The sequence below is a fragment of the Panthera leo genome, chromosome B1 (genome assembly GCF_018350215.1).
Source record: "Panthera leo isolate Ple1 chromosome B1, P.leo_Ple1_pat1.1, whole genome shotgun sequence".
Lineage (NCBI taxonomy): Eukaryota > Metazoa > Chordata > Mammalia > Carnivora > Felidae > Panthera > Panthera leo.
The window spans coordinates 171,902,359-171,920,726 of record NC_056682.1 but is presented as its reverse complement, the minus strand read 5'-3'; the positions used below and the strand labels follow the sequence as shown (position 1 = coordinate 171,920,726).

At 39.8% G+C, this 18,368-nt stretch overlaps 1 protein-coding gene across 4 annotated transcripts in view; it reads right to left on the bottom strand.

Annotated features, from left to right (window-relative positions):
* Positions 1–17,876, bottom strand: part of UGDH (UDP-glucose 6-dehydrogenase) — a 30,243-nt gene extending 12,367 nt beyond the window's left edge. Inside the window, exons 1-4 of one of the 4 annotated variants that reach the window (XM_042936586.1) lie at positions 12,480–13,002; positions 12,265–12,408; positions 9,143–9,311; positions 3,952–4,053 (exon numbers count right to left, since the gene is read on the bottom strand). In XM_042936586.1, the coding sequence (XP_042792520.1) occupies positions 3,952–4,053; positions 9,143–9,304 (264 nt within the window). In that variant the 5' untranslated portion in view covers positions 9,305–9,311; positions 12,265–12,408; positions 12,480–13,002. Of the gene's footprint in view, positions 1–3,951; positions 4,054–9,142; positions 9,312–12,264; positions 12,409–12,479; positions 13,003–17,604 lie in introns of those variants that run through there. The other 3 variants (XM_042936584.1, XM_042936583.1, XM_042936587.1) reach the window with 3 other exon arrangements.
* Between the last annotated feature and the right edge of the window lie 492 nt (positions 17,877–18,368).

The following is an 18,368-nucleotide window of genomic DNA, read 5'->3' as shown; positions in this document are numbered from 1 at the left end:
TTTCGCTTAGCATAATACACTCTAGTTCCATCCACATAGTTGCAAATGACAAGATTTCATTCTTTTTTATTGCTGAGTAATATTCCATTGTATATATATATATATACCACATCTTCTTTATCCATTCATCCATCGATAGACATTTGGGCTCCTTCCATACTTTGGCTATTGTTGATAGTGCTGCTATAAACATTGGGGTGCATATGCCCCTTTGAAACAGCACTCCTGTATCCTTTGTATAAATACCCAACAGTGCAATTGCTGGGTCACAGGGTAATTCTATTTTTAGTTTTTTGAGGAACCTCCATACTGTTTTCCAGAGTGGCTGTACCAGTTTGCATTCACACCAGCAGTGCAAAAGGGTTCCTCTCTCTCTCTGCATCCTTGCCAACATCTGTTGTTGCCTGTTAATTTTAGCCATTCTGACAGGTGTGAGGTGGTGGTATCTCACCGTGGTTTTAATATGTATTTCCCTGATGATGAGTAATTTTGAAAAATTTTTCATGTGCCTGTTAGCCATCTGAATGTCTTCTTTGGAAAAGTGCCTATTCATATCTTTTGCCCATTTCTTCACTGGATTATTTGTTTTTTGGGTGTTGAGTTTGATAAGTTCTCTATAGATTTTGGATACCATTTTCCTAGTCTTTTAAACCAAATTTTATTTTTAATTAAAAAAAATTTTAAAGTTTATTCATTCATTTTCACAGAGAGAGAGCACAAGCAGGGGAGTGGCAGAAGGAGAGAGAGATTCCCAAGCAGGCCCCACATTGCCAGCATAGAGCCTGACTTGCGGCAGAAGCCACGAACTGCAAGTTCATGATCTGAACTGAAATCAAGAATTGGTTGCTCAACCAACTAAGCCACCCAGGTGCCCCAAAACCAAATTTTAAGTTCCTTTTCTATCCTCCTTGTTTATAAACCTATATCCATAGCTTTTTACAAATATTTGCAATATCATTCACAAATGTTTTCTTGGCTCATTAAAGCTAGACATTATCTAGCATCTTTAGGATTTCCAATACTATAATAGAAAGAAAAATAAACCATGTGACTGGGAGTCTAGGCATTTACTTTTGGCTTAGCTATACCATGTGACCTTAGAGACATGTGGCTGCCTTTGCTTCAATTACCTCATTGGAAAATGAAGATACTATGCTCTCTCTAAAATCTAGTAAGTGGGTTTTTATAATGTTTTGGTAAAAATCAAAGCACTCTGAAAAGGCTAAAATTCTATATAGGAATAGTTTTTGAACCAGTAGTAAGTATACCAATTCTTTTCTCTTGACAAGCTTATAACCTAATGGGAGACTAAATAAAGGAAGCAAGCCAAAACAAATAAAAACTTGAAAGTTGCGTGGAGGTGTGAAAAGCAGGAGAACGAAAGTTGTTTATATGCATGGAATGACTTAGGAAAAGCCTGAGACGTGGAAGTCAGGGTGCACCAGAGTATGGAAGAGCCAAGACAGCTAACAGGATAAGATGGAACATGCTAAAGATGAGAGAAGACCAAACAGCTTTCCCTGGCAAGGTGCTCTGGAGATGAAAACTGAAAACTGATTCATATGAAACTATTCCTACCTGGAATCTGTCTAAAAATAACATGGGGTAGGAGGCAAAGGAGAGAAGTAGCAAACAAAACAAGATCAGCCATGGTAACTGCTGACAATGGGCAAAGGGTAAATAGGGGTTCATAATATTATTATTGTCTTCATCTTTTGTATAAATTTGATATTTTCTACAATGAAAAGTATACAACAAATAAATTTTTAAAAGCTGATCCAGAGAATGATGGGAACTCAATGTGAGTTATACAGTAATAAATTACCATAATGGGTATATACAGTAACAGCTTGCAAAAATTCAGGACAGCTCAGGCTAGATCTGCAGAGGCAAGTATAAATTAGCTATCTGGCCAGACTACCCCCTAAGGTGGATTCTATTGCTTGAGAATATTCTTTCTGAATATTTTTTACAGAAAATTCCCCTACTCTCACTCGAGGCTCTAGTTATCCTAAAGTTGGACTAACATAACTTCTTTTTTAAAAATATTTTTTTAATGTTTATTTATTTGAGAGAGAGGGAGGGAGCAGGGGAGGGGAAGAGAGAGAAGGAGACACAGAATCTGAAGCAGGACCCAGGCTCTGAGCTGTCAGCACAGAGCCCAACACAGGGCTCAAACTCACTAACCATGAGATCATGACTTGAGCTGAAGTCGGATACTTAACTGACTAGCCAACCAGGTGCCCTAAGGATAACTTCTTAATTTTATCCAAGTACCTAGCTACTCCAAAATCTTTTCTCATTTTCTATGCCTCTACCCTAACCTTCTGTAAGCTTAAGTAGTAGATAGGTAGGCAAGTCACAGAAGGTGACACCAATTTCTCTGAAGTAATTAATGCCAAAAGAGAGATTTAATTCATAACAGTTTTACCACAGGCTTCATTACTACTTTCTTCTGGAGTTAACATATCTTAATAGTATTTCTTTTGTCTCATCAGTCATAAAACTCTTAATTCAACAACTTATAATCATTAACAATATGCATAATCAATTCGACAACATCTACCCTCTATGGACCCCATGATATTTCTTTCCCTTAGTTCATGGAGCTCAGTCAAAGCTTACAACACTGGCTTTCCCTTTATTCTCTAAGGCCCTAAAGGTCTTGAGTCATGTAACACCCTAGCTCAGCCACAAATTGGTGATTACTATACCATCAGCCACAGAATATTTGAGTAAATGGCTACCAGGACAGCAAGAAGTAAAATACTTGGTTCAAATATTACATTACCGGAGTTTACTCCTAAGCATTGATTCTATTTTTTCATTACAAAGGTACAACAGGCTAGTCGTATCATGAGCTAAGATACCTGTGGACTAGCCTGTAACCTAACCAACCCAAGCCAAGTTCCAAAAAGTTAATTAAAAATGACTTCTGGTAGGGTGCATGGCTGGCTCAATTGGTAGAGCATGCAACCCCCGATCTCAGGGTTGTTAAATTCAAGCCCCACACTGGGTATAGAGATTACTTAAAAATAAAATCTTAGGGGGACCTGGGTGGCTCAGTCGGTTAAGCATCCAACTCTTGATTTTGGCTCAGGTCAAGATCTTACTGTTCGTGAATCAAGCCCTGCACTAATTGGACTCTGCACTGATTAGCATGGAGCCTGACTGGGATTCTTTCTCCTCTCTCTGCCCCTCCCCAGCGCACGCTCATGCGCTCTTTTTCGTTCTCAAAATAAATAAATATAAACTTAAATGCACACATTCTCTCTCTCTTTAAAATAAAAAATAATAATAAAATGACTTCTGGAACAATTATAAGTCATCTAGAAAGGAGAGTCCCATAAGTTTGCACACACACTTTACCTGGTTCTCTTTACCTCACCTCTACCAAGCAGTGGTTCAAACAAGAAATGATGACATACATACACTATTACCACATGGGCTCATACGTTACCAACACTTCCTAACTCTAGATCCCAGACTAGAACTTTCTCCAATTATTTGTTCAGTGATTGGAAGTGATGCATTTGACCAGATGATTATGGGGTATGGTGAAGTGTTGGACAAAATGACAACCTAAATTCAACTGGACTCTATACTAAGCGATGATGTGGATTAATACCAACGGATTACTATTAAAACACAATAAAACTTCTATGTAGACAATAATGCATTAAAACTCACATAGCAAGGGGCGTCTGGGTGGCTCAGTCGGTTCAGTGTCCCACTCTGGCTCAGGTTATGATCTCATGGCTTGTGGGGTTTGAGCCCGTGTTGGGCTCTGTGCAGACAGCTCAGAGCCTGGAGCCTGCTTCAGATTCTGTGTGTGTCTCTCTCTCTGCCCCTTCCCCACTCACACTCTGTCTCTCTCTCTCTCTCTCAAAAATAAATAAACATTAAAAAGAAATTTTTAAAAAACCTCACACAGCAAAAGAAAATACTTACAGAAATAAATACAAGATCAGCTTCTTTAATGGCATCATCAATATCGGTAGAAAAAAATAGATTTTTTCCTCGGCAGGATTCTACCACTTCTTTTAGCCCTGGCTAAAAAGAAAAAAGAAGGAGTTGTACACACAGTTTACCAGTCATATGAGATAATCTAAGTGTACAGAATTACATTACAACACATATTTGAACTGCACCAGTCTGCTTATATGTGAATTTTTTTTCAATGAATATAGTACCATATTGTCAATGTATTTCCTCTTATGATTTTTTTTTAATATTTATTTATTTTGAGAGAGAGAGAGAGAGTGAGCAGGGGAGGCACAGAGAGAAAGACAGAGAATCCCAAGCAGGCTCCACATTTGTCAGCGCAGAGCCCAACACAGGGACTGAACACAGGAACCATGAGATCATGACATGAGATCAGGTCATGCTGAGCCCAAGAGTCGGACATTTAACCGAATGAGCCACCCACGTGCCTCTTTTATGATTTTCTTAATAACACTTTCTTTTCTGTAGTTTACTTTAAGAATGCAGTATACAAAATAGGGTCAACGCCCCACACCCCCACAGGGTCAACTGTACATCTTTATAGGGGCTTGCACTACTAAAACTCTTCTGATTTTGGTTCACCTTCGATGAACTACTCTTCATTGCTTCTCTATGGCATTTTCTTCTCCACCTACCATCAAACATTACCGTTTTCCTGGGTTCTGTTCTTGACTAATGCTCTGTTCTCTCTACAGACTCTTCTTGGGAGAGTTCAATTACTCTGATTTCAACTACTACCTGTACATTCCTAACTTTACACTTCCAGCCCTGAATCATTTGCCTAAACTTCTGATACATATCCAACTGCCTCCTGAACATCTCTACTTGGATTTCCCAAAGCCTCTATAACTAAGTAGGACAAAACAGAACTTGCCATTTTATCTCCCACTATCCTCCACAACATCCTGCATTCTTGAACTCAATTAGTAGCACAATCATGCACCTGTCATCCAAATTGGAAACCTGGATATTATTCTTGATTCCTTCCTCTCCTTCACCTTTCTTTAAGAAAGTATTTTTAAGGCTTTTTATTTATTTGGCTGGGGGGGGGGGGCGGGGACAGAGAGTGAGAGAGAGAGAGAGAGAGAGAGAGAGAGAGAGAATCCCAAGCAGGCTCCATGCCAACCCCATAAACCGTGAGATCATGATCTGAGCCAAAATCAAGAGTCAGACCTTAACCAACTGAGCCACCCACGTGTCCCCTTCATCCTTCTTTTATGATCAACAATCAAGTCCTATCATTTTTCCTTCTAAATATTTCTCTAATTAGTTAGTCTCAGAGTAGATGGAGTGATGGCAGAACAACTCTCAAGGAGACTGGGTACTCAAAGGGGCATATTAAATGCTATAATTACATATTGTAGTATTTCTCTATCAGTGACCATGAGTTAAACAGTAGTCACAATTAGAGACTTCTGACCTGAAAACATAGTATTTATAATGAAAAATCAATGCCACAGATTTTTATAATTATCCTTGAAAACAAGTATTTATTTGGTCATTGGTTTTTAAATGCATTATAGGATAAAGATTTACAACAGCAAGGTGATTACAAAGGTGTTCAAGGCTGCTCTGGACACAAAAGTATTCTTTTGCCTTGTCCAAGGTAGGTAAGTATAAAGTTACAACTAGTAACAACAAATATAAGCTACTCAATAAAGCAATTCAGAGAGCATTGTGAATTCCAGTTAAACCCGCCATTTGTTTTTTCTTCTTTTATAATTCTTCCTGTTTGACATTTCACGTAACATTTTACATCTCCAATATGGCCAAGAAAATGTATAGGAATACATAATTTTACAACATAAAATAAAGAAATAAAAACAGAACAAAGGCCTAATATATCTTTGAAAATGGAAAATTGGGTCACACAATTCATTCCCCAAGTTGTTGTTGCTTTTTTTTTAAACACAACTTACAGTAATCACCTTTATTTTCTGATTTATAAATTCCTTAAGTGAGCATCTTTTAACTGATGTCTAAGAAAGCCTGAAGTCATTCACTTGCTAAGAGGAAAATCATTCTACTTGCTGAGACAATTCCTTCTAGAATTTTAAAGTAGCAGTGTCATGTTTTTAACCTCCAAAACCAGTGGATTTTGGAAAAAGATTTCATTTCTTTTGTAGGCTACACTAAATAGCACAGAACTAAAATAGCTGCTTATGGTATCATCTAATTTTCTGGAATAGACATATTAAAATGACATAAAAAAGGCACCTGGATAGCTCAGTTGGTTAAGCGTTTGATTCTTGGTTTCAGCTCAGGTCATGATCTCACAGTTTGTGAGATCGAGCCTGGTGTGGGGCTCTGCACTGACAGCACGGAGCCTGCTTAGGAATCTCTCTCTCCCTCTCTGTCTATCCCTCCCCCACGCACATGCGTGCTCTCTTTCTCTCAAAATAAATAAATGGATTTTTTAGAAAATGACATAAAAATAAAACTTAAGCCAATACAATTATGAGATTTCAAGGTTTTGAGAACTCAGACATTGCTTCTAATGAGTTTCTAATGAGCACCTCTAGCTAGACTTTCAAATCCTTTATATTCTTTGTAAAGAGATTTAAAGAAGAAAAACTTTATCTACAAAATAAAAGCACAAAAATAATAAATGCTTGTTTCTTTGTTTATAAAAGGTTGAGAAAAAACAAGTATGATATGGAAAAGAAATAATTTTAGATCTTAACTCTCTCAATCTAACTATATATCCCAACTGGATTCAGTGTCAATGTACAACATACTTTTTTTTTTTTTTTAAAGAAGGCTTATGCTCAACATGGGGCTCGAACTCCTGACCTCAAGATGAGAAGTCAGATGCTCTACCAACTGAGCCAGTCAAGTGCCCCTATTTTAAATTTCAAGCACTGAAGTCTTAGGAAGAAGAGTTTCAGATTTCAATTAATATAAATAGTAACATCTACAATAAGAATCTGGCCATGAAATATGCCTGGCCAACTGATTTTTTTGTTTTCTCCAAGAAAAATGTCAAATTCCAATACATTATAGATAGCTTATATTTTTTCTAATTCAGGATACCTTTTTTTTGTTTTTAAATAAAATTTGTATTGAAGTAAAACAAAATACATAAAAATGCATATATATTAGTATAGAAAAGTATATAGCTCAATTTTCACAACTGAACACACTTGTGTAACCACTATTTATAATGAGAATTATAACATTAACTGTAAATCAGAACCTGCAGTATGCCTGTGCCCTCTTCTAGTCACTACCACTGCTCAAATTACAATCATGCTGAATTCTATAATCAGAGATTAATTTGCTATATTTAAATTTTATGCAAATGAAATTATACAGTATGTACTACTTTGTGTCTGGCAACACAACACTTTGGGAGAAGTTAACCATATCCTTTCTTAAATTTTTTAAAGTTTATTTATTTTGAGAGAGAGGGAGAGAGCACGTGTGAGTGAGACAGGGTCAGAGAGAGATGGGAGAGAGAATCCCAAGCAGGCTCTGCACTGGCAGCACAGAGCCCAGTGCAGGGCTCGATCTCACAAACTGGGAGACAATGACCCAAGCCAAAACCAAGAGTCAGATGCTTAACTGACTGGGCCACCCAGGTACCTCAAACCATATTCCTGCATGTAGGAGTAGTTTCATTGATTTTCAGTGCAGTATAGTATTTTATTGCAGGATTATGCTATAATTTGTGTATCCATTCCAACACTGATTAACATTTAGGCTGCTTCCCATTTGGGGCTATTATGAATAGCACTGTTAATATCTGTCTTTTGGCCACACATATGTACGCATTTCTATTGGATATACACCAACAAGTGGATTTGCTGGGTCAGACTCTGCATATTTTCAGTTTTAGTAAATACTGCCAAGCAGTTTTGAAAGTGGCTATACCAGTCTACATTCTGACCAGCAATGTATAAACGTCCAATTGCTCTAAATCCTTGTTGACTCTTAATATTGTCAGTAGTAGTAATTTTAGCCATTCTGACGGGTGCCCTTTGTTTCTGAAAACTAGAGTACGCTGCTGGCAGAACTGATTACTGAATGATTGGGTACAAATATGGGTTTCAAATGATTTGCAGCCCTTTTATGGTTATCAGAATTCTAAAACTCTTATGTTTCCAAAATGTTTTTTAAAATTTTCCAAAGCCAAATATAGTAGTAATGTCATAACAGGGAAAGAAATGCTACAGCACTAAAGTACTTATAGAACTATTATGGGTAGTTCATTCGGTAGAAAAAGAAAGGGTAAAGCACAAACAGAAGGCACAATTCAGAGGTTTGCTTTTTTGTTCTAAGTGTGATTCCGATAGGATTAAATCCATGATGTTGGGTAGCTACTATTCTGTGGGTGCTTTTTCATGGATTTCTATATTTCATATGCCTATAAACCTGGTTGAGACTTCCCTTCCAAAGGACTAATACATTTAAAGACTATGGTTGATAACAATCTTACAAATAACAAAGTTTTCCTGAAGGAAAAAAGGAGAATATATTAATGTTGGGAAGAAAATGCTACCATCAAATTCTCAAATGCTTCTCTGCTGGGTTTCAAAAGCATAATATTCATGAACTCATTTTACAGTGAAATTTTAAAAAATGGGATCCACATAGCTTAATAAAATAGAAGCATATTTTCCTAACTATACACTATCTAAATTCACAGAAGTTTTGAAATTTCAATTAAACAAATTTGTGATACTAGGTACTAGATATAAAAGACATCATTTATCCACCCACGGTTTACCTAAGTACAATAACACCCAAATATAATAGACTTACATGAATTAATATTATAAACATCCACAGTTCTACCATTTTAATTTTATAGAATACCCTTTTAAAATTTTACAATTTACAATATGGTAACCATATTAACAGACAAAATGAGAAAAAAGACGAGAGAAAAAAATTACCCACATTCTCATTGCACTAATACAACCATTATTAATATTCTAATATATTTCCTCCCATTTTCCCTGGGCATACTTGACATAACTATAATTGTAATGTCCATAACACTGTGGACCTAGATTTCTCACTTAGTTTCTTATCAGCTGTAGTCATAGATTTCTACATTAATAGTAATTTATTTAACAAAAACAGTAAGAAAACAAAGAACATAAGAACAAAGAGTTGTTTAGTATGGTTTTACCTCATAAATAGGGAGAGTAGGAGAGTTCCATGCATTGATTCTTGATTCATTGACATCAACAACCGTTACCCTGATTTCAGGGCACATATGAGCAATGACACTACATGTAGGTCCTCCAACATAGCCCGCACCAATGCAACAAATCTTCTTAATTTCAAACATGATTGCACTAGAAGGAAAGCGGTAAGACTATTCTATTGAAAACAGAAAATTTAAAGAAATCACACTGCACATTTATCACACTTTATAAAAACTGTCAAGGTGACAAATATCTGGAAATATTTCCTGCATTCACACTCATTAAGCATTATTAAAACAGTGATAATACGTAACCTTCCAGTTGGATGACCTAGTTCGTTCTCGGCTGCATTAGCATCAAACATGGAAAAAAATATAACTGATATTACTGAAGTGCCACAAAGGTTATAATGATCTAATAATTAGAAATTCAAGAAGCAAAACAAAACCTTACTTAGACCTCTACTACACCAGGGGAACTTTGATTGCTGAGGGAAAATTCAAGGGTAAACACACCAATGCAATTCTCGCTTAAATAAATGCTGGTTTACAAAGGTCAGCCTTATGGCAGGTTTAGACTAACATGACAGATATTAAGAAACATGACAGATAATAAGATTAGTCTGAAAGTCCAGAATTGGTTTCTGTGGTCATATTCCCTATATATTTTGGCTTCAGCAGTTTATTTTTAGGTATTTGACAATGATCTTAAACTCCATTTCAACTTTAATCAGAAACTATGAGATGGTTAAAGGAAAGTAATTCTGTAGTTACCAAAGCTGTTACACAGACTTTGATGGGTTTTCAAAAGCCATTTAGGTGAATTGATTCACACTAATCAAAATGACAAAGGTACTGATTTACATATAAGAATGTCAGTTAATTCATTATAAAGAGAACAAGAACTGTCAAACTGATCAGATTCTTAGAATTTTAGTCCTTGCCAAGACCTCTGGCATCATCTAATCTAACCCATTCACCGATTCCAAGGAGAAGGAAAATGGTAATCAGAGAACTTAAGAATTTGTTAGTATGCTCCTGCATGGATCAGAGAAGGTACTATGGAAGGCTGATCTCATTATAATGATGGGCAAGTACAACCCTATCGTGAAAAAAGATACACAAACTACATAATTAAGATGATCCAACTCTCTTCAATCTAAATCTATAATCAAACAATGTTTTAATTGCTGGTTTTCTGGGTACATTTCCTTATTGGAAGAGAATAAGCTGAACAACCAATACAAGTATCCTGAATGTTTATAGCAGCACTTTCAACAACAGCCAAATTATGGAAAAAGCCTAAATGTCCCTCAACTGATGAATGGATAAAGAAATTGTGGTTTATATATACAACGGAATACTACTTGGCAATGAGAACGAATGAAATATGGCCTTTTGTAGCAACATGAATGGAACTGGAGAGTGTTATGCTAAGTGAAATAAGGCATACAGAGAAAGACAAATACCATATGTTTTCACTCTTATGTGGATCCTGAGAAACTTAACAGAAGACCCTGGGGGAGGGTAAGGGAAGGAAAAAAAAAAGGTGAGAGAGGGAGGGAGCCAAACCAGAAGAGACTCTTAAAAACTGAGAATAAACTGAGGGTTGATGGGAGGTGGGAGGGAGGGGAAAGTGGGTGATGGTCATTGAGGAGGGCACCTGTTGGGATGAGCACTGGGTGTTGTACAGAAACCAATTTGACCATAAATTTCATATATAAAAAAAAACCAAAAACACAAAACAATTAAAGCTGAGCTTTGCAAATTGCCAAAATATTAACATAAAAAAAAGAAACAATCTCGTTTATAAATCAATCTTCAGGGGCCATGTTTAGAAGATATCAACTCAGAGTCTATCTCTAATGACCTTTAAAAAACTTTATTTTTTAAAAAATGTTTATTTTGAGAGAGGGAGTGCACGAAGGCATGAGCAGAGGAGGGTCAGAGAGAGAGAATCCTAAGCAGGCTGCACACCTAGCATGGAGCTGGACGTGGGGCTCAGTCTATGAGATCACGAACTGAGCCAAAATCAAGAGTCGGACTCTTAACCAACTGAGCCACTTAAGTGGCCCTAAAAAACTTTAAAAAGAACAGAAATTTGGTAAAACAGTAAATATGAGCAAAACTTGGAATCTATTGATTCTACAAAAGAAAGCAATATTCTTAGTGATACACATACAAAAAACATTTTTAAATTTATTTTTTGCTTTGAATAGGTAATAAATACATATGGTTCAAATTAAATCTATATAACAAGGTATATAGTAAGAAGCCTCATGTCTACCTCATTCCTATCTACTTTGCTACCCACTACTTTGCTTCTACCAGCAACCCTTTTATTAGTTATTTGTGTCTCCTTCCAGTATTTCTTATACAGTACAAGTGAATACAAATATATATTCTAATAATCCCTTCTTGGGGCGCCTGGGTGGCTCAGTCAATTGAGAGTCTGACTTCGGCTCAGGTCATGATCTCATGGTTCGGGACACAGAATCTGAAGTAGGCTCCAGGCTCTGAGCTATCAGCACAGAGCCTGATGCAGGGCTCAAATCTACGAATGGTGAGATAATGACACAAGCCAAAGTTGGATGCCCAACCGACTGAGCCACCCAGGTGCCCCATATTTATTCATTATTTTTTAAGTAGGATCCATGCCCAACGTGGGTCTTGAACTCATGACCCTGAGATCAAGAGTCACATACTCTACCAACTGAGCTAGCCAGGTGCCCCTGGTAGATTTTCTCTTTTATAACCTAAATAAATGAGAGGGGGGTGGTATCTCGGTGGCTCAGTCATTAAGTGTCTGACTCTTTATTTCGGCTCAGGTCATGATCTCATAGTTTGTGAGTTTGAGCCCTGATTTGGGCTCTGTGCTGACAGTGCAGAGGCTGCTTGGGATTCTCTCTCCCTCTCTCCCTCTCTCTCTGCCCCTCCCTCCCTCACTCACTCTCTCCCTCTTTCACAAATAAACTGCTACCATACTATGTATACTGGTTTTTCAAAAAATAATCTAAATAAATGAGTTAAGAGTTCCCTACTATCACCTGTGAAGTCACACAAACATGATATTCCTATTAAACTTTCATGGTTCCAAAACTCACCCCAAGAAAAATACTAAGCCTGACAAGATTTACTTCTGGCAACCATTCATCTTTCATTTCTTCACCCTTCTTCTACTCTTCAGTTCTGCCTTTTACTACTCTCCAGGCCTCAAGTGCCCTGTACACAAGGAGACAGAGAAATTGCTAGGAGGAAAAGACTGCACTGGGACTGCCAAGTGGCTAAAGGTTAGGGGAATGTTCTGAAAAGCTCTCACCTGTGGGACAGCCGAGCCTGGAACAGGCTTACCAAAGATGTGTCTCTGGCATTCACTGCCACTGTCTGTATCCCTACAGTAGAAACGGCTTGGCATCCAGTTTCAGAAATATTGCTTCAACTTGCTTCAGGCCTAGTCCCTTGTTCTCCTTCATGAAAAATTCATATTCCCAATATAAGGGTCTACCGTGTGGGCACAGCAGAGAATCTGGCCACAGACACAGGTCCTGACATTCAAGAATTTAACAATTTATTTAGGGAAAAATTCAATTGAAAAACATTTATTAAACACCTTTCTATGTTACAGCCACTATTGTTCTATGTACTGTGGATACACTAGTGAACAGGACAGGTACAGTTCCTACTCTTACATAGTTATATTCTATAAAACAAAATAATGGCAGTTGTGATAATTCCATATAAAGGCAATAAACTGATAGGCGAGAGACAGAGACACTATCTATCGGAAAGAACTACTTTAGATAGGGTAAGTTAAAGAAGGACTTTAGAAGATGACTTTTTTTTTAAGGTTTATTTGTTTTTTGTTTTTTTTAATTTTTTTTTAACGTTTATTTATTTTTGAGACAGAGAGAGACAGAGCATGAACGGGGGAGGGGCAGAGAGAGAGGGAGACACAGAATCTGAAGCAGGCTCCAGGCTCCGAGCCATCAGCCCAGAGCCCGACGCGGGACTCGAACTCGCGGACCGCGAGATCGTGACCTGAGCTGAAGTCGGACGCTTAACCGACTGAGCCACCCAGGCGCCCCAAGGTTTATTTGTTTTTGAGAGACAGCATGTGCAATTGGAGGAGGGGTGGGGTGGGGACAGAGGATCTGAAGTGGGCTTTGTGCCGACCCCTATATAGGCCTCAAACCCAGGAACGGTGAGATCATGACCTCAGCTGAAGTCAGATGCTCAACCAACTGAGCCACCCAACTGCCCTTTTTAAATTTTGTTTTATTAATTTTTTAATGTGAGAAGGTGACTCTTAAAAGATGAAAAGGAGTTAATAGCACCCAAGTAACATACAAGGCAGTATAATCAATTAAATGACAAAATGAATGCTAAAGTCCAAAGCAGGGGGGGCGCGCGGGGGAGAATCAAAATAAGAAGGTATCTACATCAGGGAAATGCAGAATCTAAGCTTGGCCTAAAGAGTAAGTAGGATATAGTGGGCACCAGGATGGCTCAGTCATTAAGTATCTGACTCTTTATTTTGGTTCAGGTCATGATCTCACAGTTTGTGAGTTCAAGCCCTGATCTGGGCTCTGTGCTGACAATGGAGTTAGTTGGCTTGGGTTTCTGTCTCCCTCTCTCTCTACGCCTACTCATACTCATGTCTGTGTGGGGGGGGAGGGTGTGTGTGTGTGTGTGTGTGTGTGTGCGTGTCCTCTCTCTCTCTCTCTCTCAAAAATGGATAAACATTTAAAAAACATTAAAAAACAAAAAAAAAGAGAGGGGTACCTGGGTAGCTCAGTCAGTTGGGCGTCTGGCTCTTGATTTCATGATCTCATGATCTTGATTTCATGATCTCATGGTTCATGAGTTCCAGCCCCACATCAGGCTCTGTGCTGATAGTGTAGAGCCTGCTTGGGATTCTCTCTCCCTCTCTCTGTCCCTCCCCTGCTTCCTCTCTCTCTCTCTCTCAACATAAATAAATAAAAACTTAAAAAAAAAAAAAAAAGAGTAAGTAGGATATAGAAAGAAATGGGAAGTGGGGGAGGGCATTCCAGATGAAAAAAAAAAGGAATAAATAAGGACTCATATACAGAAAGGAGTCCAGAGAAGTGAGATCTGCCTAGCTGGATAAAAATATGGGTATTAAGAAGTGGTAAGAGGTAATAACTGTCTCTTTAATTTTATTTATTTTTTATTATTTATTTTAGAGAGAGAAGCATGCACTGAGCAGGGCAGGGGCAGATAGGGAGGGAGACAGAGGATCCCAAGTGGGCTCTGTGCTGACAGCAAAGAGCCAGATGCATGGCTCGAACTCATGAACCGTGAGATCACAACCTGAGCCAAAGTCAGATGCTTAACTGACTGAGCCATCCAGGCTCCGTAATTTTTTTTATCTTTAAGTAATCTCTACATTCAACGTGGGCTTGAATTTACAACCCTGAGATCAAGAGTTGCGTGCTCTACCAACTAAGACAGCCAGGTCCCCAGAGGTAATAACTGTCTCATAGGGTAGAAATGAAAGTGGGTCTCGAGTGCCCCTTTCAGGGAAGCATGTCCATGACATTAAGGAGACTATAATTTAACAAGTTAAAGTAACATAGTTGAAAGTAGCCATGACAATCAATGGCATTAGTGCAGCTAAAATCTAATAAATTCCACTGAAGGAAAATAAAAAGGAGGATCAGCCTGTAGCCTGGAAAGAGGGAGTTAAGAACAAGAATGACGTGGTGTTTATTTCAACACTGTCTAGAGAAGAATGACACAGAATCTGGAAGTCAGAAGTGTTCTGGTTGCACAGAGGTGGGGCAAGAATAGGCTTTCCCAATGCCTGGATGGAATGTTCTCCTTAGATTCTTGGCTCTGATTCCACTCTCCCTTATGAATTCAGATTCCCAGGATAACACTAGCAAGGGATGACCCAGATTTGAGACATAAGAATTCCAGGCACTGTAATAAAATTTCCCCACTCTAATACCAAAGTTTCATTCTAGTGTATCCATTAGTCTTTTATGAGTTTAATCATTGTAAGTTAACATCTAAAGCCTCATTAACTCTGGGTCCATGGAGGAAAAAATAAATCTACCTTCCAGATATGCAAGGCAGAAGATCAAGTTCTGAACTGTGATGAACCTAAAGAACTATCACACTGTAACTCCCTTACTGAACAGCTAGCCAGCCTCTCTAATCACAACCGGTATATCTAGAATACACAAAAAGAATTTCAAAATATTTTTGGACCAGAGGATGTTTTGGGGTTACCATTTAATCCCATAGCCAACAGGTTATTAGGGCATCCTATGCCCTCAATCTCAACCAGAACAGGCTCTGTTAACATTATTATATAAACCTAGATTGAATGTCTACATGATGCAACTCTTGGGTTCAAGGAGCTCACAGTTTAATAACACGCTCCTAGGCTAACAGTTCCTATCTGCTGCTGTTACCTCAGCACTTAGAACAGTAGGCTCTCAATAAATACTAACTGAATGAATGAGTAGCTCTCCATGAGAGCCTGTCTGAGATGAAGACTGTTAGCTGAATAGCTTTAGCTCAGATGGTTAATCATTGTATCTTTGCTGAAATTGTCCAGAATTCTATCATCCTCTTTTTTATGTAGAATTTCATGCCTTTCCAGAGTTACTTCTTATCCACCTTGATTGCCAGGCTGTATTCACCATGCCTTACATACAGCAGCTGGGGTAAACTATTGATGGGCCTATATTATAGAACTACATGTGTTTTGGGTAACCCTGCATTGCTATTTCATATGAAGCATGGCTTGTAGATGACAATGGGGAAATTACTAAAGAAGCTAGATGTAGAATCTGTGCAAGTCTCCATTAATGGTCACTTGAAAGTTTTAATAAAATCTTCAATAAACTTTATTATGGAGCTTGATACAGTGTTAGTGATATACTGTGGCTGACACAGATGTCTTCTGATTCCATATTCCATTTCTACTTTTGTGTACTTTCTGACCTATTGTGCTGTCAGGGAAATGGGAATGTTTGCTTACTGAATGTATCAATTTGAAATGAGCTTTTACCTCTGTATTTTGGGAAAATCTCAATAAACTAGGCTGTTCCAAAACTACTCTTCACCTAAAATTTTATAAATTCAGATCAATACTTCAACCTAGAAGATGTGGCTAACAAATATCGAAGGTCCTATTACAATCTAAGCTGAATATAATCGCTTCAGTATACCCTGCATAATTATCCAGTAGCTAAGGCAATGGACATTATAGTTGGATACATCAACTTCACACACACACACACACACACACACACACACACACACATCAACCTTAGTCATTTCCAAAAATTAAGTACTAACAGATGCCTGACCCAAGAAAAATATTTCTTCAGTGAGAAAGGCAATGTTAACATTGTATTTAAAGGGCATCATATAAAGCTATGAAAGTAATAAGAGGGAAGATGAAGTATGCTCATTAGTCACAGATTTTATGTCCCAGAAAGGAGTACAGCAATGGGAGAAGAAATGAGATCCTTTCAATCAGGATTGTCTACCACTTACCTTAAACTAGATGCTGGGTACTAACAAGCACATCTCAGAACAGACAGTAAGCTCTTTCATTTCCAGAACCTCCCTGAAGAAACAGACCAGACTACTGTTCTCCATTTCTTAGGGGGTTTGAAGAAACTCAAAGACTCACTGTGTCTTTGAGGGCAGTCAATGGACAGCTACTCCTCTGTATATCCGTGAAAAGCTCCCTAGCAGTGAATCCCTCCTTTCTATATACCAGAATATTCAAGCCTAGTCAGCTATCTTCCTATATATAAGTATGATTTTTCAAGGTCTCACAAAAACATTATCTCCTGAAGCACCCAAGGAGGCCTTCCCCGACATGAAATAAAGCAACTATACGGTGTGGCTGCCAACAATGGATTCCAGGACAGCCCATGCAGATGTCACGATAGAATGTCTATCGTGGGATAGATAGGATTTCGCCCTCAAAAGGGCTTTCTAGCTTCGTTTTCGTTGTAGTTTCTCAAGGCTAGTGACAGAAGGAAAGCAAGCAGCTCCCCAGGTGAACAGACTAAACACAAACAAAAGACTATGACTCTGAGATCAAAATGGGGTCCCTAACCAGAGGACGACTTCCTTAGGTGGACGTTTGGCTTTCTGGGGAAATCTTATTTGTTTCAAGTCAGAAAGTGAGGAAAAGCAGAAAGAGAAGCGGCTGGAAGACTCGCGAGTGTAGAATAAAAAGCTCAAGCTATTCCATCCTCAGGGCAGAGGACCAAAAGGCGATTCCCACCCTGAGCCCAAAGGAGACCAGGGTCGTTGAGACTGGGGAGCCCTGGACCGAGCGCACAGCGCGACCGAGAGCAGCGCGCACTCTCCCGCCCCGCTACCTGCACATCCCGCCGGGACCCGGGACTTTCCCGACGGGGCGGCGGGGCGAGCCCGGGCAAGGCGCTTACCCACTTCCAGACACCAAGCGCAGCGGCCCCTCCTATCCCGACGGCTCGGACAGCTCCTCGCTACCCGCCGCGCTGCCGCAGCTTCTTCACTCTCGCTCTGTTCCGCCTGACCTCCCCTCACCGCACGCCCCTCCCTCAGGCTGCCAAGCACTGCACCCAGAGTCCCGGGCCGAACCCGTATTTAAAAGCTTCTGCCCGAGAAGGCGGAGGCTTCATTCCCCCGCAGTCAGGCCCTCCCGGACTCTGCACTCCACCGCATCCCTGCTCCTCCTCCCGCCACACTAGGCCCCGGGGCCCGCCCCTATTTCCTGCGGGCCCCAGGGGCGGGGAGACGGGGAGGGGCTAGTCGTAGCTAGGAGGGGAGGCTCCGCCCCCAGCCGAACCTGGGCGAATCCGCTCGGGCCAGCTCAGCTGTCCCGCCCCTACCGCGAGCGGCACTGGGCGGAGCTGCGTGCGCGTCAATGCCGCTGAGGCCCGTGGGCTGCGGCTCCAGGTATCGCCGGGCCGGGCGCTAGTGTGCCAGGCCGGCTTCGCTTTCTGTGTCCTCATCCCCGCTGACGGCCGGCGCTGAGGTGGCGCCGCGTGGGCGCCACGTCGGACATAATCTAGGGTTGCGGGGGTACTGAGCCAGCCGGCTGCGGCCCGGGGGGACCGGAAGGTCCCAGCCCCTTTCCGGTCTCAGCAGCAGCCCGAACGGGTGGCCTAGTCTTTCGGCCCCCGAGATTTTGCGGGTCCCACTGAGCCGGGGCTTACTCCCCTCCCAC